The sequence below is a fragment of the Scyliorhinus torazame genome, chromosome X, assembly GCF_047496885.1.
Source record: "Scyliorhinus torazame isolate Kashiwa2021f chromosome X, sScyTor2.1, whole genome shotgun sequence".
NCBI lineage: Eukaryota > Metazoa > Chordata > Chondrichthyes > Carcharhiniformes > Scyliorhinidae > Scyliorhinus > Scyliorhinus torazame.
In genome coordinates, this window is record NC_092738.1 from 15397046 (window position 1) to 15424113 (window position 27068).

General features: G+C 52.5%; 1 protein-coding gene across 2 annotated transcripts in view; it reads right to left on the reverse strand.

Moving 5' to 3' along the window:
• LOC140405364 (biogenesis of lysosome-related organelles complex 1 subunit 1-like) overlaps positions 1 to 27068 on the reverse strand; it is a 127513-nt gene that overhangs the window by 88998 nt on the left and 11447 nt on the right. For both annotated transcript variants that reach the window (XM_072493681.1, XM_072493682.1), the window contains exon 2: positions 16498 to 16570. In XM_072493681.1, the coding sequence (XP_072349782.1) occupies positions 16498 to 16570 (73 nt within the window). The remainder of the gene's footprint in view (positions 1 to 16497; positions 16571 to 27068) is intronic.

Below are 27068 nucleotides of genomic sequence, written 5' to 3' on the forward strand. Positions count from 1 at the left end.
GTGTCCCGGGTAGTGGTGTCCCGGGTAGTGGTGTCCCGGGTAGGGGTGTCCCGGGTAGGGGTGTCCTGGGTAGTGGTGTCCCGTGTAGTGGTGTCCTGGCTCGGATGTGACGGGGGCCTGTGGCTGCCCCCCTCATCGCTGGGTGGTCGCTCCCGCACGTGACGGGGGTGTCGTCTCCCTGTTGCTCCAGGTCTCTCCGTCTCCCGTGGTGTGCGAGGGGCATCCTGCGGGCGTCGCATGCTGGAGGGTCCGGGTCTCTCCGTCTCCCGTGGTCTCCGAGGGGCATCCTGCGGGCGTCGCATGCTGGAGGGTCCGGGTCTCTCCGTCTCCCGTGGTGTGCGAGGGGCATCCTGCGGGCGTCGCATGCTGGAGGGTCCGGGTCTCTCCGTCTCCCGTGGTCTCCCAGGGGCATCCTGCGGGCGTCGCATGCTGGAGGGTCCGGGTCTCTCCGTCTCCCGTGGTCTCCGAGGGGCATCCTGCGGGCGTCGCATGCTGGAGGGTGCGGGTCTCTCCGTCTCCTGTAGTCTCCGAGGGGCATCCTGCGGGCGGTGTGCATCTGCGGGGATGGGTGCCTGGACGTTTGGTCCTGCGATACACAATGAAGCATGCATGGTTAGACATCAGGCAGTGATCAGGTGATACGGGGGAGGGGGATATAGGGGAGGGGGGATATGGGGACGGGCTGTTGGTGGCTCACTTGCTCGTGGGGCCCTGACCTCTGCATCAGCAACCTCCCGGTCCTCAGGTCCGCCAGCCAGTTCCAGGGCCCTTTCCTCGTGTACGGTCAGTGGCCTCTCATCAGCGGGCCCTCCTCCAGTCCTCACATGCTCCCTATTGTTGTGTGCGCGCTTCTCCTGTGGGGGGGGGGGGGTGGTGGCAGGGGTAAAAGGCAACAGTGTTAGGCAGGTATATGAATGCACGCCATCGGTTGCGCGTGCATTGCAGAGGTTAAGGTTAGGGCTGGATTCACTTGGGGATATGGAGGATATGGGGGAGGGGGGATATGGGGGAGGGGGGGATATGGGGGAGGGGGGATATGGGGGAGGGGGGATATGGGGGAGGGGGGATATGGGGGAGGGGGGATATGGGGGAGGGGGGATATGGGGGAGGGGGGATATGGGGGAGGGGGGATATGGGGGAGGGGGGATATGGGGGAGGGGGGATATGGGGGAGGGGGGATATGGGGGAGGGGGGTATGGGGGAGGGGGGTATGGGGGTGGGGGGGTATGGGGGAGGGGGGTATGGGGGAGGGGGGGTTTGGGGGAGGGGGGTATGGGGGAGGGGGGTATGGGGGAGGGGGGGTATGGGGGAGGGGGGGTATGGGGGAGGGGGGGTATGGGGGAGGGGGGGTATGGGGAGGGGGGGTATGGGGAGGGGGGGTATGGGGAGGGGGGGTATGGGGGAGGGGGGTATGGGGGAGGGGGGTATGGGGAGGGGGGTATGGGGAGGGGGGGTATGGGGGAAGGGGGGTATGGGGGAAGGGGGGTATGGGGGAGGGGGGGTATGGGGGAGGGGGGGTATGGGGGAGGGGGGGTAATGGGGGAGGGGGGATATGGGGGAGGGGGGATATGGGGGAGGGGGGATATGGGGGAGGGGGGATATGGGGGAGGGGGGATATGGGGGAGGGGGGATATGGGGGAGGGGGGATATGGGGGAGGGGGGATATGGGGGAGGGGGGATATAGGGGAGGGGGGATATGGGGGAGGGGGGATATGGGGGAGGGGGGATATGGGGGAGGGGGGATATGGGGGAGGGGGGGAGGGGGGATATGGGGGAGGGGGGATATGGGGGAGGGGGGATATGGGGGAGGGGGGATATGGGGGAGGGGGGATATGGGGGAGGGGGGATATGGGGGAGGGGGGATATGGGGGAGGGGGGATATGGGGAGGGGGATATGGGGGAGGGGGATATGGGGGAGGGGGATATGGGGGAGGGGGGATATGGGGGAGGGGGATATGGGGGAGGGGGGATATGGGGGAGGGGGGATATGGGGGAGGGGGGATATGGGGGAGGGGGGATATGGGGAGGGGGGATATGGGGAGGGGGGATATGGGGGAGGGGGGATATGGGGAGGGGGGATATGGGGAGGGGGGATATGGGGGAGGGGGGATATGGGGGAGGGGGGATATGGGGGAGGGGGGATATGGGGGAGGGGGGATATGGGGGAGGGGGGATATGGGGGAGGGGGGATATGGGGGAGGGGGGATATGGGGGAGGGGGGATATGGGGGAGGGGGGATATGGGGGAGGGGGGATATGGGGGAGGGGGGATATGGGGGAGGGGGGATATGGGGGAGGGGGAATATGGGGGAGGGGGGATATGGGGGAGGGGGGATATGGGGGAGGGGGGATATGGGGGAGGGGGGATATGGGGGAGGGGGGATATGGGGGAGGGGGGATATGGGGGAGGGGGGATATGGGGGAGGGGGGATATGGGGGAAGGGGGATATGGGGGAGGGGGGATATGGGGGAGGGGGGATATGGGGGAGGGGGATATGGGGGAGGGGGGATATGGGGAGGGGGGATATGGGGGAGGGGGGATATGGGGGAGGGGGGATATGGGGGAGGGGGGGATATGGGGGAGGTGGGATATGGGGGAGGGGGGGATATGGGGGTGGGGGGGATATGGGGGATATGGGGGAGGGGGGATATGGGGAGGGGGGATATGGGGAGGCTCACCCTGCCTGCTCTGACGAGGTCGTTCACCTTCTTGTGGCACTGGGTGCCTGTCCGTGGTGTTAGGGCCACAGCGGTGATGGCCTCTGCCACTTCCCTCCACAGACGCCGGCTGTGGCGTGGGGCAACTCTGCGGCCGTGCCCGGGATACAGGGCGTCCCTCCTCTGCTCCACCGCGCCCAGGAGCGCCTCCACATCGCGTGACTCGAACCTCGGGGCTGAGCGACGGCTAGCCATCCAGTCGGGTGTTGCGGTCGGGTGTTCCGGTCGGGTGGGGGGGAGCTGCGCGGCCTTATGAGCCGTCACGCCGTGCAGCGCGTATGACGCTGCACGGCATGAACCACTGCGCAAGCGCGGATCCCGTCACGTCGCTGCTAGCCCATTTCGGGCCGGAGACCATCGGCCCATTTTTATGACGTGACGCAAGTGGGATTTGCGCCGTTTTTTGCGCCGATCGGCAGACTTTCCGCCGATAACGGAGAATTTCGCCCCTGGGGTGTGATTCTCTGTCCTGCCGCACCCATTTTCTGGTGCGACGCGTCCCCCCCGGCAGCGGGAGCCTCCGTCCCAGCAGCCGGCCAATGGGGTTTCCCATTGTGGGCACCCCCACGCCGTTGGGAAATCCGCAGGCGTGAGTGCATTGCCGGCGAAACGAAGGATCCGCCCAACGGAGAATCCAGCCCTTGATTCGAAGGGCGGAATTCTCCCATCCGGGACTATGTTGCATGGCGGGGACTGGGATCGTTTCCCACTGCGGAGGCTGACGGGAAATCCCGCAGGCGTACCTGTCATCATTAATTACGCATCCAGGGGCATTCCCGACGTCTGGAGCGGTGGGACGGGCTGGGTGGCGTGCGGCCCGCCATCATATTCGGGTGCCATAGGTGCCCAGATATCCTTATAACATTACCTATCGAGATGCCAGGAAGGCGAGGTTACGGTCCAGCCCCCAGGTTCAGTGGCGCCTCTCTGTCCTTCCCCCTTGACTTTGTTGAAGTCAGGTGGGATGTACTCAACCTTGCAGCTGGGAGGAGGTGGCCAAGCAGGGAAATGAACCCTGCATGGGTGCAAGTTGCTGATTCTGTAAGTGTCCAGGCTATCCAGCCCAAGTCAGCCAAACAATGGCAGAATAGGACAAACGTCAGCTGTTTGCAGCAACCAAATCCATTTCCTTTCCGGCACGGCGACACAGTGCTTCACAGCGCCAGGGACCCGGTTTCAATTCCGACCTTTGGTCACTGTCTGTGCGGAGTCTGCACGTTCTCCCAGTGTGTGCGTGGGTTTCCTCCGGGTGCTCCGGTTTCCTCCCACAGTCCAAAGATGTGCAGGTTAGGTGGATTGGCCATGATCAATTGCCCCTCAATGTCCAGGGATGTGCAGGTTAGGTTATGGGGTTACGGGGATCAGGCGGGGTGGACGGGTGAGTGGACATGGGTAAGGTGCTCTTTGAAAGGGTCGGTGCAGACTCGATGGGCTGAATGGCCTCCTTCTGCACTGTAGGGATTCTATGATTCTATTCTATGATCCTTTGACAATGTCCAGGAGAACGTACATCTTCCCTTCACCCTCGAGAATGCCACTTCCGTCACCAATGATCTGTTCTCCACCACCCGCCCCCCCAATCAGCCTCCGCAGTGGGAAACAGTCCCTGTCCCCACCTCCGCACATGGAATCACACCTTTGATCACTCCCTATATACCTTACTGACCCTGGGAAAAGGTCTGAACTTATGGCCTAGTCCCTGGGAGGGGGTCCGAAGCTGGACGGAGAACCCCCACCTTCTGGAAGTTGCTTCGCGGAGGAACCACGGAGATGAAACTAACCCATCCTATGCCACACGCAGCACTCCAGGGTCCTTCACCTTCCCTTTCTCGGATGAACTGCCCATGGCTTTTTTAAGTTGGCGGGCGGGCGGGGTGGGGGGGCTGGATTCATCTGCATCCCATTAATGGGATGCAAACTGGATTCACGGCGGCCAACAGCAGAATCGCAATCCGACACGGTGGGCGGTTTCAGAAGATTCCGGCGTCATTTTACACCGGCATGAAACTGATTTTAGGACCTCCTGCCAAATTCTCCCCCCCCACACCCCCGTGTCCGCCACCCCTCCAACAGAGACATTGGAGAATTCCGCCCCATCTTGGGAGAGCAACTGGGGATCCAACTGAACTAAAAAGGCGAGAGCATAGCAACAAATAAGCCAGGATTCCAGTCCTGGCGGTTGGCCAATTGACCTTAAATAAGAAATTCCATTGGGTGAGATCACATAGAATTACACAGAATTTACCAGCCAATTAGTCTGCTCTACGCCAGTGCTTATACGCCACACAGGCTGCCTCACATCCTACTCCAACTGACTGCATCAGCACAGCCAATCTAAAGATTGTGCAAAGCTGTGATGCACGCCACAGTTCAACGGCCTGCAGACACATTCGACTTGAACTTTACATCCAGGATGGGACCAGAGCCCAGAAGACGAGTGTCAGGGAAAGCGGAGCAGAGGGTCAGGTGCTTTTAACCGATCAAAATGATCTGGAGCCAGCGGGAAGCTGTCTGGGAGGAGGGCTTTGCCCGGACCAGAGAGAACTGTCCCTGGCACTAAGGCAAGTGATCGGGCAGAGGGGGTTGGGTGAGTTTGACATGGATAGCAGTTGGTAGGGAGCAGGGAGGGCCAGAAGAGCTACCCTGCTCAGGATTCCCGCAAGGGGAAGCGTAAAGGTTTTACACTTACTTATCATTCTGGGTCCCTTCTAATCCAAGAGAGAAATAAAGTCCATCCTTAATATAAAAGAGAAGCCAATCAGAGGGGGGATCACAAAGACCTGCTAAAGTTCACAGTGGATCAAACGAAGCAAGAAATGGCAGGATTTAACAATATAAGGATTGAAGATGATGGAGTGTATAGCTGAAGGAACATGGATGCTGGCCAGCTCCTTTGTTTTTCTACTCACAAATACTCACAAAAACCTGCCTCTGACTGGTTGGTAAGCGGAATGTTTCAGTTCTGGCAGGACAACTGTTTCATTTGGAGGGGTACTGCTACTGTACACTTTTTTTTGAGGTAGAAATTAAAACAAGCTGTCGACTCAAAAGAAAAAGCAAAGTCCTGTATAGGCAGCGGACACAATGCTCCCTTCTCACCATGTGTTTATTCTTGTGTGCAACCTTTTATCTTTTATTTGGGGGGTGGGAGGGCTGCTCACAAGCTTGATTGTGACTGCTCAGCTGCTTCATTTGTGCATCATCCAATGCGCACTCAATGAAACCCTCAATCAGAACCCCTCCCAATCAGAGCCTCCCCCATCAGTTTCCCCCCAATCAGACTCCCCATAAATCCCATCAAACCCCCTCATCAGACCCATCCACCCATCAGATCCCTCCCCATCAGACAACCCCCATCAGAAACCCCCATGTCACAAGTAGGCCTACATTAACACTGCAATGAGGGGCAGCAAGGTGGCACAGTGGTTAGCACTGTTGGCTTCACAGCGCCAGGGACTTGGGTTCAATTCCCTGTCTGTGTGGAGTCTGCACGTTCTCCCCGTGTCTGCGTGGGTTTCCTCCGGGTGCTCCGGTTTCCTCCCACAAGTCCCGAAAGACGTGCTGTTAGGTGAATTGGGCATTCTGAATTCTCTCTCCGTGTCCCCGAACAGGCGCCGGAATGTGGCGACTAGGGGCTTTCACAGTAACTTCACTGCAGTGTTTTAGAAAATAAATTTAGAGTACCCAATTAATTTTTTCCAATTAAGGGGCAATTTAGCGTGGCCAATCCACCTACCCTGCACATCTTTGGGTTGTGTGGGGGTGAAACCCACGCAAACACGGGGGAGAATGTGCAAACTCCACACGGACAGTGACCCAGAGCCGGGATCGAACCTGGGACCTCGCCGCCGTGAGGCAGCAGTGCTAACCACTTTGCCGCCTTGCTGCCCCGCATTGCAGTGTTAATGTAAGCCTACTTGTGACATGGGGGGGGGGGGGGGGGGGGGGGGTCTGATGGGGAGGGATCTGATGGGGGGGGGGGGGGGTCTTATGGGGGGGATGTATGGAGAGTCTGATTGAGGGGAAACTGGAAACTGATGGGGGAATGGGGGGGTTCTGATTGGGGGTTTCATTGGGGGTGTCTGAGGGGGGGTGGGGTCTGAGGGGGGTCTGGTGAGGGGGGCTTCTGATGGGGGGGGGGGGGGGGGGCGTCACTGGATCTCTGGTCGCCCGCTGAAAATGGCAGCCCAATACTGGGATCCCCATGGAATCCGGCAAGCTCACTTCCATGCATAAACTAGCATGGTAAAGGAGAGGGAGTCGCAGCTCGACTCCCTTCCTCGTGGTTGTGGAGACCAGGAGCGAGTCCACGCTGGCGAGAGCACTTTGTCTCCAGAACAGAGTATTGAGCCCATAATGAGCTTGAGGTGCAGTGGAGGATGCACTCCTAACTGAAAAGGGAAGTAAATTGATCACACTCAATGAGGGCATTTAAAAGTTTATTGGATAAACATATGGATGATAATGGCATAGTGTAGGTTAGATGGCTTTTGTTTTGGTGCAACACCGTGGGCCGAAGGGCCTGTACTGCGCTGTATCGTTCTATGTTCTATGTGGGTGACACCAATTAAGAATTAGTTTGTCAAGAAAATAAAAGGCCCCCAATGGGTACCATAGGTCTGGTTCAGGTATTCAGTAGTATGTGAATTCTGGAAAGAGTTACGGCAGTGCCTTTTTTTTTTTGATTTACAAGAGTCATTGCAGAAAACTTTATTTAAAAAAAAAACACTTTAATCTAAAAAACCTACAACACTGTAGCTTTATACTCAGGCCACGGATCTCTTACAGACTTTCAGCATATAAATCTATCATCACGTTTGGTAGAAGGTAAGGAAAGGTATACCGTTAAGGCTTGAAGTGAGATTTAGACAACTAATTCTGACTCGTTTGCCACAGTCCTTATTGCTGCACAAAAAGAAATATTCACCCTGGACAGGATTTCCACAAGCGTCTAAATATGTTCCACTTCAACTTTTCAAATTGAATGAAAATTGCTTCCCTTGGTCTCAGCTATGGTTCCATTAATAGTTCTGGAATCTGACACCCGCCCCAGTAAACAAACACCCCCTTTTTAAAAAAAAGTTGGCAAATCACACACCAACATTTGTTGTGAATTTTCCCTCGATTGTAACGCTGCCGAGCTGTAAATTTCTTGGCTCCGAGGAAGTGCCACGGCTGTAGAATTTCCTGCATGCAATTTCACCACATGTGTAGCAGCTGAAAACAGTATATCTGCTTGCAGAAGCGACATGGCAAGAAGAGGACCCAAACCTCAAAAAAATTGGGGTTGTGTCTGCCTGACCGTATTCTGGCAACATGCCAAAGAAACTGAGACATTTTACACTTATTCCCCGGATGTGAGGGACACTTATGAGGGCTAACTAATTGCCCATCTCATGTTGCCCAGAGATAGTGGAGTGCAGTTTTCACAGTGATTTTTTGACCTTTTTGGTCCCCTTATTTAAGGGCGGATAAAATTGACCTGGATGCAGATCAGAGAACGTTCACTCAGCTGATTCCTGGCATGAAGGGGTTATCTTATGAAGAAAGATTTTGGTCTGTACCCTTTAGAGTTTCGAAGAATGAGAGGTGATCTTATTGAAACATACAGGGTCCGGAGGGGACTGGACAGGGTGGATGGCTGGAATTCTCCGGTCGTTGCGATGAACTTTTCCCACTGGCGGCGCACTCCCATCCGTGGATTTCCCAGCAGCATGGGGTGGTTACAACAGGAAATCCTATTGACAAGCGGGTGGGAAGATAGAATCCTGTTGCCAGCGAACGGCGTGCCGCAGAGAAACACGCGGCTGGGGGACCGGAGAATCCCACCCGATGTTTCCCCTTGTGGGAGAGTCTAGAACTCGGGGACACGCAGTTTAAAAATAAGGGGTCGGCACATGCCCCATAAACATTCAGCTTTGCTTTAATGTTTCTGTCATGAGCACCGTGCCTCCCCAGACTCTGCATTGTCATCCAATTTTGCCCTTCCACTGACAGGCCATCTTCCTTGTTAGATAGCTGACCAAATTAGGCAGCCATGGCTGCAAACGTTACACACACATGAGAGGGGGCTTGGTGCGTGCAAGAGATGGCAGTATACAGAGGAAAGAAAGGAAGCGTGGAATTGTTAGCCTAAGCGCAGCTGTGATACCAGGAAAGAGCAGGGGTTCGCCATGAGCGCGTGAAGCATTTCAGCACCCACCACAACACCTGCTTCAACAGCTGCTATAGTGATGCTGAGTGATCGGTCAGGCTGAGGTTAAGCAGTTACCATTGCAGCGGATTTCACAGTGGAAGTAAAACAATAACCTTGCCCAGCAACGCACAATCTTGAAGGCCGCAGCAACTCAATTACTACTACAGCGGTTACATTTCTCAGTGTTGAAATATGAAACACTGAGAATCTATCGGTAATAACGCCCCACTCACTCGGCTAATTTTGCAAGCAGCAATTGCAAGTTTAACCCATTCGCTGGCTTGACTACCATCTGTGAATGCCGTTTTGCACAGCTGGTACTTTTCGATGGCACGCTATCATCTCTATAAATATCATACCTGTTATTATGAAAATTATACCCTCGTCAGCATTTAATATTCCCAACCGCACCCTTTAGCTCTCTCGACACCATGCTTCATTTTTCATATGTAAAAGCATGGCAGTTTATTTATAAAATTAAAGAAAATGAAATGGAAGATTCAGCTCCGGCAATCTACAGAATTTATCGTCAGACCCTTTGGCCTAACCTTCCACCCTCGTTCGTGGATGATGTTTTCTGGTGCCGCTGGGAGGTAATGGAGCTTTGGCTGGACCGCAAAATTTTCTGTTCCCGCTCACAACGGGTCCCGCCACGGACGAGACCAGAGAATCCCACCCACTGGACTTTCCAAGATATCAGGTAGGATTTTCCGGCCCTTCCCGCCAGTGGGATCTTCCGGTCCTGCTAAAGGCGACCCCCCACCCCCAAACAACAGGCTCCCGAGCAGTGGAAGAGGCGCTCCACGCAGAACGGTGTGGACTTCGGCGGGAACAGAAGTACCCACCAGCGGCCGGTGGCGAGCCGTGTCTGCCGCCAGAAAACACGCTGCGGGGAGGACGGAAAATCCCACCCTTCATCTGGAATAATTTTTTAAAATATAAATTTAGATTACCCAATTCTTATTTTCCAATTAAGGGGCAATTTAGCGTGGCCAATCCACCTACCCTGCACATCTTTGGGTTGTGGGGGCGAAACCCACGCAGACACGGGGAGAATGTGCAAACTCCACACGGACAGTGACCCTGAGCCGGGATCGAATCCGGGTCCTCAGCGCCGTGTGGCAACCGTACTAACCACTGCGCCGCCGTGCCGCCCTTTTCATCTGGAATCATGTGGTATTAATGAAATGGCACCAAAATTTAGCACGCTGTTTATGAAGGATCGAATTAACAGATTTAGGGCCTTTTGCTCTGGTCCTTTCATCATGGCAGAGAACCAAAAATAAGTATCTTTATTTGCTTTGGAAAGATAAACATTCTCGTTTCAAATGACTTGCCCAGCATCAAACTTACAAGCTTTATCTCCCCCCCCCTCCCGCGCCCCCCCCCCCCGCCCCCCAAACCCCGGCCCACCCCAGGACTATTTCAATGGGAGACACATCCAACCAAGATGAGTGCCAGGTTGTCACTGTGCCTGACACCCGCCCATACTACTTTCTAAGTGTGGGACTCATGAGAATAAAGTCAGCGACTTCCGGTTGCAGCTATGCGGAGCAAAGCCGCACGATTCGGCAGCTCCCGCTACCATGGACTTTCGGGCTCGCTAGAGGAGCCCCAACGGAACTTTTTTTGACGTCAACACGTGGGGAAGGGAAGAGAGAGGTCCCCCTCCAACTTCTATGAAAGGGACCAGAAGTGTAACGGCCAAAGAATCGGCACTGGAGCAGCGGGAGAAGCGAGGGAAAGAAAACAAAATGGCGGCGGCCAGAGACAAAGGGGGAGCTGCAGGGGTCCATCAAGCGCTGCTTGGAGGAGCAGCGTGAGGAGATGCTGGCGCCTATGCTTCCGGCAATTGAAGGACTCGGGATCACCCAGAAGGCCCACGAGGTTAAGATCCAGGAGGTAGAGAAAAGAGTCAGTCAGAACGAGGACGAGCTCTTGGGCCTGGCGGTGAGAGTGGAGCAGCACGAGGCGCTACACAAGAGGTGGGCGGGAAGACTCGAAGACCTGGAGAACAGGTCGAGGAGAAAGAATCTGCGGATCCTGGGTCTCCCTGAAGGATTGGAGGGGGCCGATGCCGGGGCATACGCGAGCACGATGCTCGGGGCGATGATGGGCAAGGAGGCCCCTTCGAGGCCACTGGAGTTGGACGGGGCACACCGGGTGCTGGCGAGGAAGCCCCAGGCAAATGAGCCGCCAAGGGCGATGGTGGTGAGGTTTCACCGGTTCACGGACAGAGAGTGGGTCCTGAAATGAGCCAAGGAGGAGCGAAGCAGTAAGTGGGACAATGCAGAGATCCGAATATACCCGGACTGGAGCACGGAGGTTGCAAAGCGGTGAGCGGGTTCAACCGGGCCAAAGCGGTGTTGCACCGAAAAGGAGTGAAATTTGGAATGCTGCAGCCAGCGCGACTGTGGGTCACATACAAGGGCCAACACTATTACTTCGAAACGCCTGAAGAGGCGTGGACCTTTATTCAAACCGAAAAGTTGGACTCCAACTGAGGGTTTGTGAGGGTGGGGGGATGTTTTGGGGTTTGATGTGTGATGGTTGGTGCATATAGGGGGTCAACCACGTGCAGGAATGTTACATGGTCTGGGGGAGAGAGACAAGGCCGCGACAGGAGCTGCGCCAGAGGGGGCGGAGTGAGCAGTGGAAAGCGCGGGGTTTTTCTCGCGCGCGGGAAGAAAGGCGGGGAGGGGCACGAAGGAACGCAGATAGATTGGGGGACTCCCACACGAGGAGGTCAATGGGACGGCGGGGGAAGCCGGGGTCAGCAGGTGTCAGTTGACTTACGGGAGTGACATGGGGGGAGCAAAAAAGCTAGACAGGGGTCTAGCGGGGGGGGGAAAGGGTTGCTGCTGCACTGGCCGAAAGGGACACAGAAGAGGTGGTCGGGGCAGGAGTCCCCCGTCTGGGGGACTGGAGGGCAAGGGAGGCGTGGACACGGGACTGGACCAGAAAATTAGATGGCTAGTCATGCTCCAAGAGACACACCTGAAGGTGGCGGACCAGGTCAGGCTAAGAAAGGGATGGGTAGGACAGGTATTCCACTCGGGACTGGACGCGAAGAATAGAGGGGTGGCAACATTGGTGGGAAAGCGGGTGTCATTTGAGGCCAAGACTATCGTAGTGGACAATGGAGGGCGATATGTAATGGTGAGCGGTAGGCTGCAAGGGACGTGGGTGGTGTTGGTAAACGTATACGCCCCGAACTGGGATGATGCAGGATTCATGAAGCGCATCTTGGGGCGTATTCCGGACCTGGAGATAGGAGGCCTGATAATGGGAGGGGACTTCAATACAGTGTTGGATCCAGCACTGGACCGCTCCAAATCAAGGACTGGAAAGAGGCCGGCGGCGGCCAAGGTACTGAGGGGGTTTATGGATCAGATGGGGGGAGTAGACCAATGGTGGTTTGCAAGGCCGCAGGCCAGGGAATTTTCTTTCTTCTCCCATGTACACAAAGCCTACTCCCGGATAGATTTTTTTGTTCTGGGCAGGGCGCTCATCCCGAGGGTGGAGGGGACGGAGTATTCGGCTATAGCCGTTTCGGACCATGCCCCGCACTGGGTGGAACTGGAGCTGGGAGAGGAGAGGGACCAACGCCCGCTGTGGTGGCTGGATGTGGGACTGCTGGCGGACGAGGTGGTGTGTGGGAAGGTGAGGGGGTGTATCGAAAGGTACTTGGAGGCCAACGACAACAGGGAGGTGCAGATGGGTGTGGTATGGGAGGCGTTGAAGGCGGTGATCAGGGGAGAGCTAATCTCCATCAGGACTCATAGAGAGAAGACAGAGGGCATGGAAAGGGAGAGGTTAGTGGGGGAGATTTTGAGAGTGGACAGGAGATACGCAGAGGCCCTGGAGGAAAGATTACTTGGGGAAAGACGATGGCTCCAGACGGAGTTTGACCTGTTGACGACAGGGAAGGCGGAGGCACAGTGGAGGAAAGCACATGGGGTGACCTACGAGTATGGGGAAAAGGCTAGTTGGATGCTGGCACACCAGCTCCGTAAGAGGATGGCAGCGAGGGAAATAGGGGGAGTCAGAGATGGAAGGGGTGCCACGGTTCGGAGTGCGACGAAAATAAACAAGGTATTCAAGGCCTTTTATGAAGAGCTGTACAGATCCCAGCCCCCAGCGGGGGAAGAGGGGACGAGACGATTCCTAGACCGGCTGAGATTCCTGAGGGTGGAGGAGCAAGAGGTGGCTGGTTTGGGGGCACCAATTGGGTTGGAGGAGCTGAGCAAGGGTTTGGGGAGTATGCAGGCGGGGAAGGCCCCTGGACCGGACGGGTTCCCGGTGGAGTTCTACAGGAAGTACGTAGACCTGTTGGCCCCGCTATTAGTGAGGACCTTTAATGAGGCAAGAGAGGAGGGGACACTGCCTCCGACAATGTCGGAAGCGACAATTTCTTTGATCCTAAAGCGGGACAAGGACCCACAGCAATGTGGATCGTACAGGCTGATCTCGCTCCTTAATGTGGATGCAAAGTTGCTGGCAAAAGTGCTGGCCACGAGGATTGAGGACTGTGTCCCGGGGGTGATCCATGAAGACCAGACGGGATTCGTAAAGGGCAGGCAATTAAACACTAACGTGCGGCGGCTCTTAAACGTGATGATGATGCCATCGGAGGAGGGAGAGGCGGAGATAGTGGCAGCTATGGACGCGGAGAAGGCCTTTGACCGAGTAGAGTGGGAGTACCTCTGGGAGGTGCTGCGTAGGTTTGGGTTCGGGGGAGGGTTTATCAGTTGGGCTAAGCTCCTTTACAGAGCCCCGGTGGCGAGTGTAGTGACGAACCGGCGGAGGTCAGAGTACTTTCGACTGTACCGAGGGACGAGGCAGGGGTGCCCCCTGTCCCCCCTGTTGTTCGCATTGGCGATCGAACCATTGGCCATGTCATTGAGGGAGTCTAATAAATGAAGGGGGGTGGTCCGAGGGGGAGAAGAGCACCGGGTGTCGCTATATGCGGATGACCTGTTGCTGTACGTGGCGGATCCAATGGAGGGGATGGTGGAGGTCTGCAGACTCGAAGGGAGTTTGGGGAGTTTTCGGGCTATAAGCTCAATGTAGGGAAGAGTGAGCTCTTTGTATTACAGGCGGGGGACCAAGAAAGAGGGATAGGGGACCTACCGCTGAGGAGGGCGGAGGGGAGTTTTCGGTATCTGGGGATCCAGATAGCCAGGAGTTGGGGGGCCCTACATAAACTGAATCTGACGAGGCTGGTGGAGCAAATGGAGGAGGATTTCAAAAGATTGGACATGTTACCGCTTTTGCTGGCGGGTAGGGTGCAGTCGGTCAAAATGGTGGTCCTTCCGAGGTTTCTGTTTGTGTTTCAGCGCCTTCCCATCGTGATCACTAAGGCCTTTTTTAAGAGAGTACGTAGGAGTATTATGGGGTTTGTGTTTGAAGAACAATACCCCGAGGGTAAGGAGAGGGTTCCTGGAATGCAGTAGGGACCGAGGAGGGTTGGCGCTGCCAAACCTGGGGAGCTACTACTGGGCAGCAAATGTGGCGATGATCCGCAAGTGGGTTATGGAGGGAGAGGGGGCGGCATGGAAGAGGATGGAGATGGCGTCCTGTAAAGGAACGAGCCTGGGGGGAGGGTTGGTGACGACACCGCTGCCGCTCTCGCCGTCAAAGTATACCACGAGCCCGGTGGTGGCAGCAACGCTAAGGATCTGGGGCCAGTGGAGACGGCACAGGGGTGCAATGGGAGCATCGGTGTGGTCCCTGATCAGGGGTAACCACCGGTTTGTCCCGGGGAAGATGGACGGGGGGGTTCCAGAGCTGGCATCGGGTGGGGATTAGAAGAATGGGGGACCTGTTCATCGATGGGACGTTTGCGAGTCTAGGGGCACTGGAGGAGAAGTTCGAGTTACCCCCGGGAAATGCCTTTAGATATATGCAGGTGAGGGCTTTTGTGAGGCGACAGGTGAGGGAATTCCCATTGCTCCCGGCCCAAGAAATTCAAGACAGGGTGATCTTGGGTGTATGGGTCGGGGAGGGCAAGGTGTCGGAAATACACCAGGAGTTGAAAGAAGAGGGGGAAGCGCTGGTAGAAGAGTTGAAGGGTAAATGGGAGGAGGAGCTGGGGGAAGAGATCGAGGAAGGTTTGTGGGCTGATGCCCTAGGTAGGGTTAATTCCTCCTCCTCGTGTGCCAGGCTCAGCCTGATACAATTTAAGGTGGTTTACAGAGCTCACATGACGGGGGCAAGGTTGAGCAGGTTCTTTGGGGTAGAGGACAGATGTGGAAGGTGCTTGGGGAGCCTGGCGAACCATGTCCATATGTTTTGGTCATGTCCGGCACTGGAGGGGTTCTGGAGAGGAGTGGCGGGAGCAATATCTCAGGTGGTGAAAGTCCGGGTCAAGCCAAGCTGGGGGCTAGCAATATTTGGAGTAGTGGACGAACCGGGAGTGCAGGAGGCGAAAGAGGCCGGCATTCTGGCCTTTGCATCCCTAGTAGCCCGACGAAGGATCTTGCTAATGTGGAAGGAGGCGAAGCCCCCTAGCCTGGAGGCCTGGATAAATGATATGGCTGGGTTCATAAAGTTGGAGAGAATTAAGTTTGCTTTGAGAGGGTCTGCGCAGGGGTTCTACAGGCGGTGGCAACCGTTCCTAGACTATCTCGCGGAGTGTTAGAGGAAGGTCGGTCAGCAGCAGCAGCAACCTGGGGGGGGGGTTATTGTTTGTAAGGGAGAGAATGGGGAGAACGTGCAGACTCTGCACAGACAGTGACCCAAGCCGGGAATCGAATGTGGAATCCTGGAGCTGTGAAGCAACAGTGCTAACCACTGTGGTACCGTGCTGAGGTGAGTAACAACATTCCCACTCTTCCTGGCCCAACAAAAAATGATCCAATGCGTTTTATTCTGGAAAATTGTGAACGGAGTTCAAGAAATAGCAAAGGACTCCGATTTGCGCTCGCAGCGTCACACCCGTTTCGGACAGGAGCGCTGAGCATCCATTTATGGACCTGTCTGAAAATCCATGCCTGGCAGGCCTCGAGGGCTCAAGAAACGGTCACGGTTTCCCTGCCATTTTCAAACGCCAGCTACCTCATAAACGGGACAGGGAGTGGCTGAAAAAAATGGCCCAAACACACCCCTGGAAGGTGTTGATAGTACACCCTATGTGGGTTTACTGATGACAACTTGAAAATTTACACATGTCTATTTTCAAGCACAGCTCCTCAGCTTGGGAGGATTTTATGCTTACATATTTTACAGATGGCCTTCGGCTTTTTACAAACTATAAGGATTAGTGTGCAAGTGAAAAAGGCTTAAACTCGGAGTACAAATTACTGGTTCTGTCTAAACAGTATCTAGAGCAGAGCCTAATCCTGCCTTGGGGCAATCAGACTATTCTCCTCCTGTAATTATCGTGGGCGATTTGAACACTTTTAACAAATAAGGCTGTCAGGAAAATCTTACTACATTGTCATACCGAAGGAGTAAGAAACACCTCGCATATAAATATGTACAGAAATGTAGCTACCTCTTCATAAATTCTGAAGAACTGGACAAAGGATAAATGTTTTCTGCTTCTTTTTGTTTTCGATCACTGATAAAGCAAATACCCACCCAACATTCAGATGATCCACCAGTGCTTCAGTGAGACAGGTAGCAGCTGCAACAGCATCCTTCCTCCTTTTTTCTGAAAGTAAATGAAGACACAAAGATGGTGAAGAACTGCACGGCCACCCTGATCTATTTGTGCACTCTTAAGGAGGGAGAAAAGGAACCACACATGCGTGACCCAAACAACCAGTGTTGCTATCAAAATGCACAATTCGAATAGCCTCGGGACCCTCACATCATTCATCCTCATGTAGGAATGGGGTTGACACATCCAAATGCTCCAATTGACCTCTGTACTGCCATCAAGTGATTGTCACAGAATTGTTACGGTGTAGGAGGCCATTCAGCCCATCGTGCCTGCACCAGGTCACCAAATGAGCATCATAAGGTTAGGATAGGTGTATTGGCCATGCTAAATTGCCCTTAGTGTCCAAAAAAGGTTGGCGGGTTTATTGGGTTAAGCGGATAGGGTTGAAGTGAGGGCTTAAGTGGGTCGGTGCAGACTCGATGGGCCGAACGGCCTCCTTCTGCACTGTATGTTCTATGTATGTTCATAACTTAAGTGTCATTCTGTGGCAGACAGAACGGTTTATCACTCCACAGCACACTCGAAGCACACTTTCAAGCTTCCCAGAACACAAAATTGCCATTCGCCACTCTCTGGCCTGCACACCAATCTAAATGCTGTCCCACTTTTATTAAAAAAATAGACCTCCCCATTCCGCCCCCACCCCCCCCCCCCCCCCCGCCCCGACACCTGACCCATCCATCCCTCCATCCCTTCCAAACTTGGATACCACTCTGTAGGCACAAGCAGCTCTCCAGTGCCTCTTCCAAGCTGCTTGGTGTACAATTCTGAATTGTAAGGATCACAGCTGAGCCCTTTCCTGCAGACAGGGTGTGGTTTCAGGAGTCACAAACAGAATGATTTTTCCCTTCCCAAAAATTAAAACTCAAAGTAACTAAAGCGGTTCCCACCTCGTCGGCGCATTCAGCGCAACCCAAAGATTGATGCAGCAGCCTTCCTGGTCTGTGAAGGTTGGTACCACACCACATGGTGCATTTGCCCACCAAGTTACTTTTGGGAGTTCCAGAACGGCCGTGTTTGATTCAACATTAAAAGATGCTTTGTTTCTTCATTGTATTTTGATTAGATTAACAGGAGAAATCATGCACCACACTGATGTTGCAATTCCTCATATGGTGAATTCCCAATCTTGGTCTTGCCACAGGCAAGGAGACATAAAGTGCTTAAAGTGCTCAGTGGAAGCAGGAACTTGTCCCAAAGAGAGGAAAAAGCATAGGAGCAAAAAACAAAATGGAGGCGTATTTGCAATCGCGTCTGCCGTCAACGAGAACAGCAACGCGGGTGCTAACTCTCGCAAGAATCGGGAAATGAGATCCCGCTTAACGATTTTCCACGTCCCTCGCCTGTAACGTAACAACGTTCACGCCCACAAAGGGCGAGAAACTCATTTTAATTGATTTTCATACATTTTAATCTCATTACCGAATCCCCGATGGTGGTGGGAGAGAGAGGAGCCCCTGATGCTGGTGATGGGGGGGAAGGGGAGGTATTTTTTGTGATCAGGGCACCATTTTTAAATGGTGATCTCTGTGGCGCCGGCTTCATCAGGCTTCACCCCGCCACAGTGATGGTGTAAACCACGCCCCTTAAATTTCTGCAACCCCCCCCCCCCCCCCCCCCCTCCCCACCCCCCAACCCAGAGTGGCTCAACTGGGTTAAAACGTGGCTGTACAGCTAGAGAGCTACACGCCGGTTCACTCAGAACCTGGGAAATTTCCGCCCAATGAGTCCCTATTGGTTAGTTCAGCACAATTCCAAGCAGTAACATCCAAAACAGCTCATGGATGAAGTTTGCAAAATCCAGAAACTGAAGGGAAAGAAACAATTACTGTTGCTTGAAAGAAATAACAGGCCAATTATCACTGCTTACCCAAGTCGCATTTTCTTGTGCCCGAACCGGAAAAATCTACATATGGCTGCTACCTCCATGTTGTCATTTTATACAGCGTTTACCTCATTAACTTTTAACACCATTGTTGGCAATTCTCAAGAACGTACAAAGACTTCAAAGTAAGAGGAAGGGAATGGGAGGGAGGGGGAGAGTGACATGCAAGACACGCGTGTCAGCAGCCAGCAGCATTCGCACAGCATGGTACAATATGAAAGCAGCTATAGATTCTGTCATTGAAGATTTTAAGCTTAATAACGCTGTGGTGGAGTACTAGTCACGGGTCTGTCATGTGTTTCTAGTTGCTTCTATCACCAATGCATTAAATGAATCAGGAAAGAAATATTGATTTAATCATCAAAGCTTGACTTCATATGTATTTGCAGATCCCTTAAAATCAACGGCATCAGGCAAATCAATTCTGACAAAGGATCTGACAATGACCCGAAATGTGACCCTGTCAGTTTCTCTGCTCAGATATTGACCTTTTGTGAATTTCAAGCATTTGCATTTTTTTTAATCGTGCTGTCTTGATCTTATTTGTGTCCCGTTAAGACACCATCTCCTACACTGTACTGGTACAATGTGCAAAATAAGGCTGCTGATTAACTAGTTTTGGTAGCAGGGTTGCAAATCCTTTGCAGCACACTCCATTAGATCCAACAATGTGGTTGCTTAAATTATTTTAAGGAAGAAAAAATACCTTTTTTTTGGCCCTCTGATGCTGGGTCGACACTAATTAACGACAGTTTTGGAGATTATTATTCCTTACTCTGACTGTGGGAAAAGATGCTGGCCAAGCCTTAACTTGTGTGTTTAAGAGAATAACTTGAGTCTCCAGGGTAATTAGAAAAGGGCTAACTGAGACTGTGGAATAGCTTTATCTTAACTCGAGAACAGAGGCTGCTGTGATCGAGTAATGGATGGTTTCAAGGAATAAACACTATGGGATATGGGGTAGGAAACACTTCACATATCAGCCGCATCGATCCAGTCAGAAAGTTGGCAGCATTGACGTAGCAGAGTCAACTCGGAAATTATGGGCAAATCACAGCTGAATAACTTCGGGCTGACTTATTGTGTCTTTTATTGCAGCAAATAACTTTTTCAGCAAACTACCAGTGAAGGGAAAGCGATAAATATCATGCAGGAGACATTTTTCTACACAGAGCAGAAAATGAAGAGCCACATAGCCAAATGTCCTTGTGCCAGGGCACTTTGTTTTACCTGCTATATTTTATTTTATGCCAGTTTTGTCCAGGTCTTGCTGGGGTACAATTGCACAAATGCACCTTCCCCACGGTGCCTTGCGCAACTGGTTGCCACTTCATGTCGGAGCCTAAACAGTGAGTCTCAACTGGTCATTCAAATGCTGAGGGTATCACACATGATCCAACATGCACTCTCTCGCAGGAGTCACTCCCTTTAGCAATTGGGAGTGAGAGCTCGCTTTCTCGACCAGAATCGCACGGCGAGATCTAGCCCCGTTTGCAGCGGGCGCAAATCCCGTTATCGCTGCTAAATCTTGTGATAGGGTCAGAGTGGGATTTGTGCCAGGGAGATCTCGATTTGATTAGATTTATGCCCTCGTTCAATGAATTTGAATAAATTTTAATGTAATTAAACGGCTTTGCGCCGTGGAGTCCACCCATGATGTATCCTTCCCCCACCCCCAGGCGGTGTGGCGTCACACTGGCGCGAATCACGACTACTTTTCAAAAGCAAAAAATGGTCATGATGACCCAGCCTGAGGCGCAGCTGGGGTTGAGGGGCAAGGCTGATATTGACCCCTGGCACCTCAGCAGTGCCAAGCAGGCACATGATGGGGAGTGCCAATAGGGTTCTGGCTGGGGGTTGGGTAACCCTGCTTCAGTGACGGGGAGACCCTGATGACACCCTGGGGGGGGGGGGGGGGGGGGGGTGGCTGCCTGGGGATGCTCGAGACCAGGGGGGGGGGGGTAATCTCCCATTTTTTTGGGGGGGGGGGCCTTATTTGAAACTTTGGGATCGGAGCGCCCTTATCTCAGAATCCCGGCTTTATCGGCCGTGATTAGGCACCCCAGCCACTACTCCCCCCCCCCCCCCCCCCCCCCGCCCCCCTCCCCTGCCTGTGTGATCCTCGGCAGCACTCTGGAATTGCACAGAGTGCTGTTTAATCAGGCAGGAAAAGGCGTTTGCGAAACCACCTCCCCAGATCCAGCACTCTGTACAATTTTGGGAAGATTCCGCCCACAGAGAAAAATTGGAACCCTCCATGAGACCAACTCACTCAGGTCAGGAATTAAAGTGCTGAGTACCACGCCACACAGTTAATTTACACTGGCACTGGGGCAGACTGCACTTGATGTTTGTGCTGCCTGCAAACCCATTGCACCTTGTTAACTCAACCAACCTGCTGCGGTACCTGTTCTGTCATGTATCACGTTTCAATTATTATTTCCTCAGCAACACCAAATGGCAGTATTCAATATCGACCCTAGACGAGGTGCAATGCCCATTGCAAGGATTGTATATGTCCAGAAAGATTGCAAATCAATTCAGACACAACAGATTGGCAGTTCAGCACTGGTAGGTGTCGCCACTTTATCGGAGCCAGGAACAATATATCTCAGAGGGTGTCTGCCGAAGTCTATCTTCGACACTGGTTGTCCACTGCTGCGATCTTCCAATCCCGCCGTTATCAACGGGGTTTCCCGCTGTTCGCACCCTTTGTCGCTGGGGTTCTGGCGGTTTGGGGGGGGGGCGGGGGGGGGGGGGGTGGAGAGAAATCACACCCAAAAATGAAGCTGGTCCCAGTTTAGCGAGGACAGCAAAGCTAGAATTGGAACAAATTTGATCACTCAGAGTTATTAGAACATGGAATGCTTTCCTGAAAGTTTCTATTGAGGCAGGGGTCAGGTAATTTAAAAGGGAGGATTGAATCAGCATTTCAAAAGGGATAATGTAAAAGTGTACGGAACATGGGAATACGGAATACGGCAATTTTCGGGAACCTTGGATAACGAGAGATATTGTAGGCCTCGTCAAAAAGAAAAAGGAGGCATTTGTCAGGGCTAAAAGGCTGGGAACAGACGAAGCCTGCGTGGAATATAAGGAAAGTAGGAAGGAACTTAAGCAAGGAGTCAGGAGGGCTAGAAGGGGTCACGAAAAGTCATTGGCAAATAGGGTTAAGGAAAATCCCAAGGCTTTTTACACGTACATAAAAAGCAAGAGGGTAGCCAGGGAAAGGGTTGGCCCACTGAAGGATAGGCAAGGGAATCTATGTGTGGAGCCAGAGGAAATGGGCGAGGTACTAAATGAATACTTTGCATCAGTATTCACCAAAGAGAAGAAATTGGTAGATGTTGAGTCTGGAGAAGGGTGTGTAGATAGCCTGGGTCACATTGAGATCCAAAAAGACGAGGTGTTGGGTGTCTTAAAAAATATTAAGGTAGATAAGTCCCCAGGGCCTGATGGGATCTACCCCAGAATACTGAAGGAGGCTGGAGAGGAAATTGCTGAGGCCTTGACAGAAATCTTTGGATCCTCACTGTCTTCAGGGGATGTCCCGGAGGACTGGAGAATAGCCAATGTTGTTCCTCTGTTTAAGAAGGGTAGCAAGGATAATCCAGGGAACTACAGGCCGGTGAGCCTTACTTCAGTGGTCGGGAAATTACTGGAGAATTGTTCGAGACAGGATCTACTCCCATTTGGAAGCAAATGGACGTATTAGTGAGAGGCAGCATGGTTTTGTGAAGGGGAGGTCGTGTCTCACTAACTTGATAAGAGTTTTTCGAGGAGGTCACTAAGATGATTGATGCAGGTAGGGCAGTGGATGTTGTCTATATGGACTTCAGTAAGGCCTTTGACAAGGTCCCTCATGGTAGACTAGTACAAAAGGTCACACGGGATCAGGGGTGAGCTGGCAAGGTGGATACAGAACTGGCTAGGTCATAGAAGGCAGAGAGTAGCAATGGAAGGATGCTTTTCTAATTGGAGGGCTGTGACCAGTGGTGTTCCACAGCGATCAGTGCTGGGACCTTTGCTGTTTGTAGTATATATAAATGATTTGGAGGAAAATGTAACTGGTCTGATTAGTAAGTTTGCAGACGCCACAAAGGTTGGTGGAATTGCGGATAGCGATGAGGACTGTCAGAGGATACAGCAGGATTTAGATTGTTTGGAGACTTGGGCGGAGAGATGGCAGATGGAGTTTAATCCGGAGAAATGTGAGGTAATGCATTTTGGAAGGTCTAATGCAGGTAGGGAATATACAGTGAATGGTAGAACCCTCGAGTATTGAAAGTCAAAGAGATCTAGGAGTACAGGTCCACAGGTCATTGAAAGGGGCAACACAGGTGGAGAAGGTAGTCAAGAAGGCATACGGCATGCTTGCCTTCATTGGCCGGGGCATTGAGTATAAGAATTGGCAAGTCATGTTGCAGCTGTATAGAACCTTAGATCGGCCACACTTGGAGTATAGTGTTCAATTCTGGTCGCCACACTACCAGAAGGATGTGGAGGCTTTAGAGAGGGTGCAGAAGAGATTTACCAGAATGTTGCCTGGTATGGACGGCATTAGCTATGAGGAGCGGTTGAATAAACTCGGTTTGTTCTCACTGGAACGAAGGAGGTTGAGGGGCGACCTGATAGAGGTCTACAAAATCATGAGGGGCATAGACAGAGTGGATAGTCAGAGGCTTTTCCCCAGGGTAGAGGGGTCAATTACTAGGGAGCATAGGTTTAAGGTGAGAGGGGCAAGGTTTAGAGTAGATGTACGAGGCAAGTTTTTTACGCAGAGGGTAGTGGGTGCCTGGAACTCGCTACCGGAGGAGGTGGTGGAAGCAGGGACGATAGTGACATTTAAGGGGCATCTTGACAAATACATGAATAGGATGGGAATAGAGGGATACGGAGCCAGGAAGTGTAGAAGATTGTAGTTTAGTCGGGCAGCATGGTCGGCACGGGCCTGGAGGGCCGAAGGGCCTGTTCCTGTGCTGTACATTTCTTTGTTCTTTGTATGGGGTTGGAAAAGATAGCTTCCTTCGAGGTGCGAGCACTGGCACATGTGCAATTGGCTGAATGGCTTCCAATTTCTATAAAATATAATTTTATGGTAATTCTAGCAATTCCGACCTCAGGTGACTGTCAGTGCGGAGTCTGCACGGTCTCCCTGTGTCTACGTGGGTTTCCGCTGGGTGCTCCGGTTTCCTCCCACAGTCCAAAGATGTGCAGGTTTGGTGGGGTTACAGGGATAGGGCAGGGGAGTAGGTCTCGGGGGGGGGTGCTCTTTCAGAAGGCCGGTTCAGACTCGACGGGCCGAATGACCTCTTTCTGCACTGTAGGAATTCTATAGTTCTATATCCTTCCTATCACTGGCATCTTTAGTGTACTGCAAATTTACAAAGCATATACTAATACAACCAGAGCAAGATCTCCCTAATATACCAGTCTTTTGCTTTCATTTCAATGTTTTGCATGGCCTAGTTTCAGGATCTTAGATTTAAGTGAAGGAATTCAAAATGCTTTTGGCCAGTATACACCATTCAGGCAGAGGTGTAGAAAATTCAGATCTGAAAACTCCAAAGCTTCGAACAGCTACATTCTGCATAGCAGCTATTCTATCTTAGCGATGGTCTGCATTGGAAATAAATTCCACTATTGGGATGACCGCAGTTACAATCAGATCAAAAAATAAAAAGATGCTCTTCGGGTGCAAGGTGCGACCAGAACGTGCATCCAAATCGCGATTCGTGCAAGAGATTCGTACATGGAACCAACGATACCAATAAAACCATGCCATAGAGTGCCAGGTGGATTGGCCACGCTAAGTTGCCCCTTAATTGGAAAAAATGAATTGGGTACTCCAAATTATTTTTTTAAAAGCACAGAAGGAGGCCAATCAACCTATCATGCCAATGGTGACCCTTTACCAGAGCTATCCAATGAATCCCACTCCACTGTTCTCCTGTGGATTTATCCTATTAACCAAGTAGGTTCCCTGCCTACAATCTCAAGTGGGGAACAGTGATGAGGGCTCGGACAAGAATTAGATCTTTGAAATTGCTATTGCAATTACCAATCTGAACAATGGGGGGATGGTGACGTTACTGGACTCTTCGAGAAAGGGGACCTGGGTGCAAATCCCACCACGGCAGATGGTGAAATTTGGATTCAGTATAAAAAATCTGGAATTCAAAGACGGTGAACATCGATTGACATAAAAACCCATCAGGTTCGCTAGGAAATCTGTTGTCCTTACCTGGTCTGGCCAACATGTGACTTCCAGACCCACAGCAAATGTAGTTGACTCTTAAATGCCACAATTCAAATAATCAGCAGATCCCTACTCTAATTATCCTCCTCTATGATAGCATAATCACTTTGAGTTTTCCTGGCCAAATTCGTCCCTCAACCAACACCATCAAAATGCATTAACTGTTTGTGGGACCTTGCTGCGAGCAAACTGCTACATTTGCACTTCTAAATTCATTTGCTGAGTACTTTGTGTTATGAAAGATACGATTGAAATACAAATTCTTTCCCCCTTTCAGCTGCCACATACAATGAGATTGATACCTTATATATCTCCACTGTGATTCAAGAGGCTGGATTCTCCGATCGCCGAAGCCAAAATCGCGTTCGGCCGGAGAATCCATTTTTACACGGGAGTTGGGGGCGGCGCTGTTTTTACGATGCTCCGCCCCCTCAAAAACAGGTGTACTCCTCCTCGCCACTTGAGGCCGTCCTCCGATGGGCCAAGCGCCGACAGCGTGGGGCGTGTGTACTCTCACGTTTCAGAGACCTCGCATGGCGGCTGCGGACTGTATCCAGTGCTGCCAGTCGGTGGGGGGGTTCCGCTGGCGGGGGGGGGGGGGCTTTGGCAGGAGCTGGGGGGCCTGGTGAGGGCTGGCCACGGGTGGTGAGGGGGGGGGGGGGGCAGTTTTTAGCAGGCCATGTTGTACGCGTGGCTGCTACAGGCCGCCGTACGCATGCGTGGCCTCGGACTCGGACATTCTGCATCCGTATCAGCAGGTAAAGCCGGGGCTTTACGTGGCGCAGCCGTTAGCCCCCCAGAGTATCGGTACGGGGGCGAAGCCGACTTTTTGGTCGTAACACCAGACGGATCCTGCCGCCATAGCCGCAGAATCCAGCCCCAGGTCTTTCTTCATAGTCACTGCCTGACACCCCTAATCACTCCTTTAATATATCTCCCCATCCAATGGAAACAGTGTCACCTCCAATGTCTGTCCATGGTTAAGTCCGCCATATTCCAGGGCTTCCTCCTTGGTCTCTTCCCTATTTACATGATTCATTACATTTGGTGGTGATATCACTGGAATCACCAAATCAGCCTCCATATATGGAAACAATTTGCTTTATCCCTGAGCCTCTTCCATCGATCCAAGGATTGGTTGTTAACACTCCAAATACCCACTGAAGTAGATGTGGAAAACCTAGGGGGAAAAGAAAATCTTTCTCTTGGGTTCCGGACAACAGTTACGCACCTCCTTCTGGCTTTGACTCTCTCAACCTCGCCAGCTGCCAACTTGGGAGAGGTCAGGATGAGTGAAAGCTCAACCTTAAAGTGAAATACTTTAACAGATATCAACTTTCATCCATCGCTACAACATTGTCAAACTCTACCCGTACCTCTTTCTTGCTGCTGAAATTACAGTCCATGGCTTCACCATCTCAAATCTAGACTTCTCTAATTCTCGGCCAGCCAAAGTCAACCTTCATTCAGAAAGACAAGACATGGGTCCTCCAGTCCACATTCTCATCAGTCACGTCCTTTCAAGGTTTCAGTAACTCCCCATGCCACAGTGGACTTGCTAAGATCCTGCTACTTGTTTATTCAAACCTGCATGATCAATCTTCTCCAGCACAAGACCTTGCAAAGTCATTGCTCCTCTGATAAGACATCAATCCTCACCCCATGGTACACCAATGGCGGCTGCAAGACATTCCCCACCCTCTGTCACTGTGCTTGGTTTGTGCTTTCAAACTCTCCCCAAATTCCTTCTGTTCAATTCTGCCTTTGTGCCCCTCCAATCCGCTCAGGCTTTCCCAACTTGCATTCCATCCGGTTTCTGCTTCACAATGTAAAGTTAATTTGAGACAACTTCCAGTGCATGGGAAGCATTAAGGTGATGCGGCACAGTAGCACAGTGGTTAGCACTGTTGCTTCACAGCTCCAGGTTCCCACGTTCGATTCCCGGCTTGGGTCACTGTCTGTGCGGAGTCTGCACGTTCTCCCCGTGTCTGCGTGGGTTTCCTCCGGGTGCTCCGGTTTCCTCCCACAGTCCAAAGGCGTGCTGTTAGGTGAATTGGACATTCTGAATTCTCCCTGTGTACCCGAACAGGCGAATGTGGTGACTAGGGGCTTTTCACAGTAACTTCATTGCAGTGTCAATGTAAGCCTACTTGTGACAATAAATACTATTATTATTAGATGCTACTGTAAATACTTTTCACCAATTGTAATTGTGCCCAGATTGTCTGCAGCTAATGAAGAGGAAAGTGTGCAGCAAAATGAGGGATGGCCAAATTAATCATGGGTGGAATTCTCCCATAACCATGTTGACAGATACAATGGCTCAATGGCGGGCTGGGGGG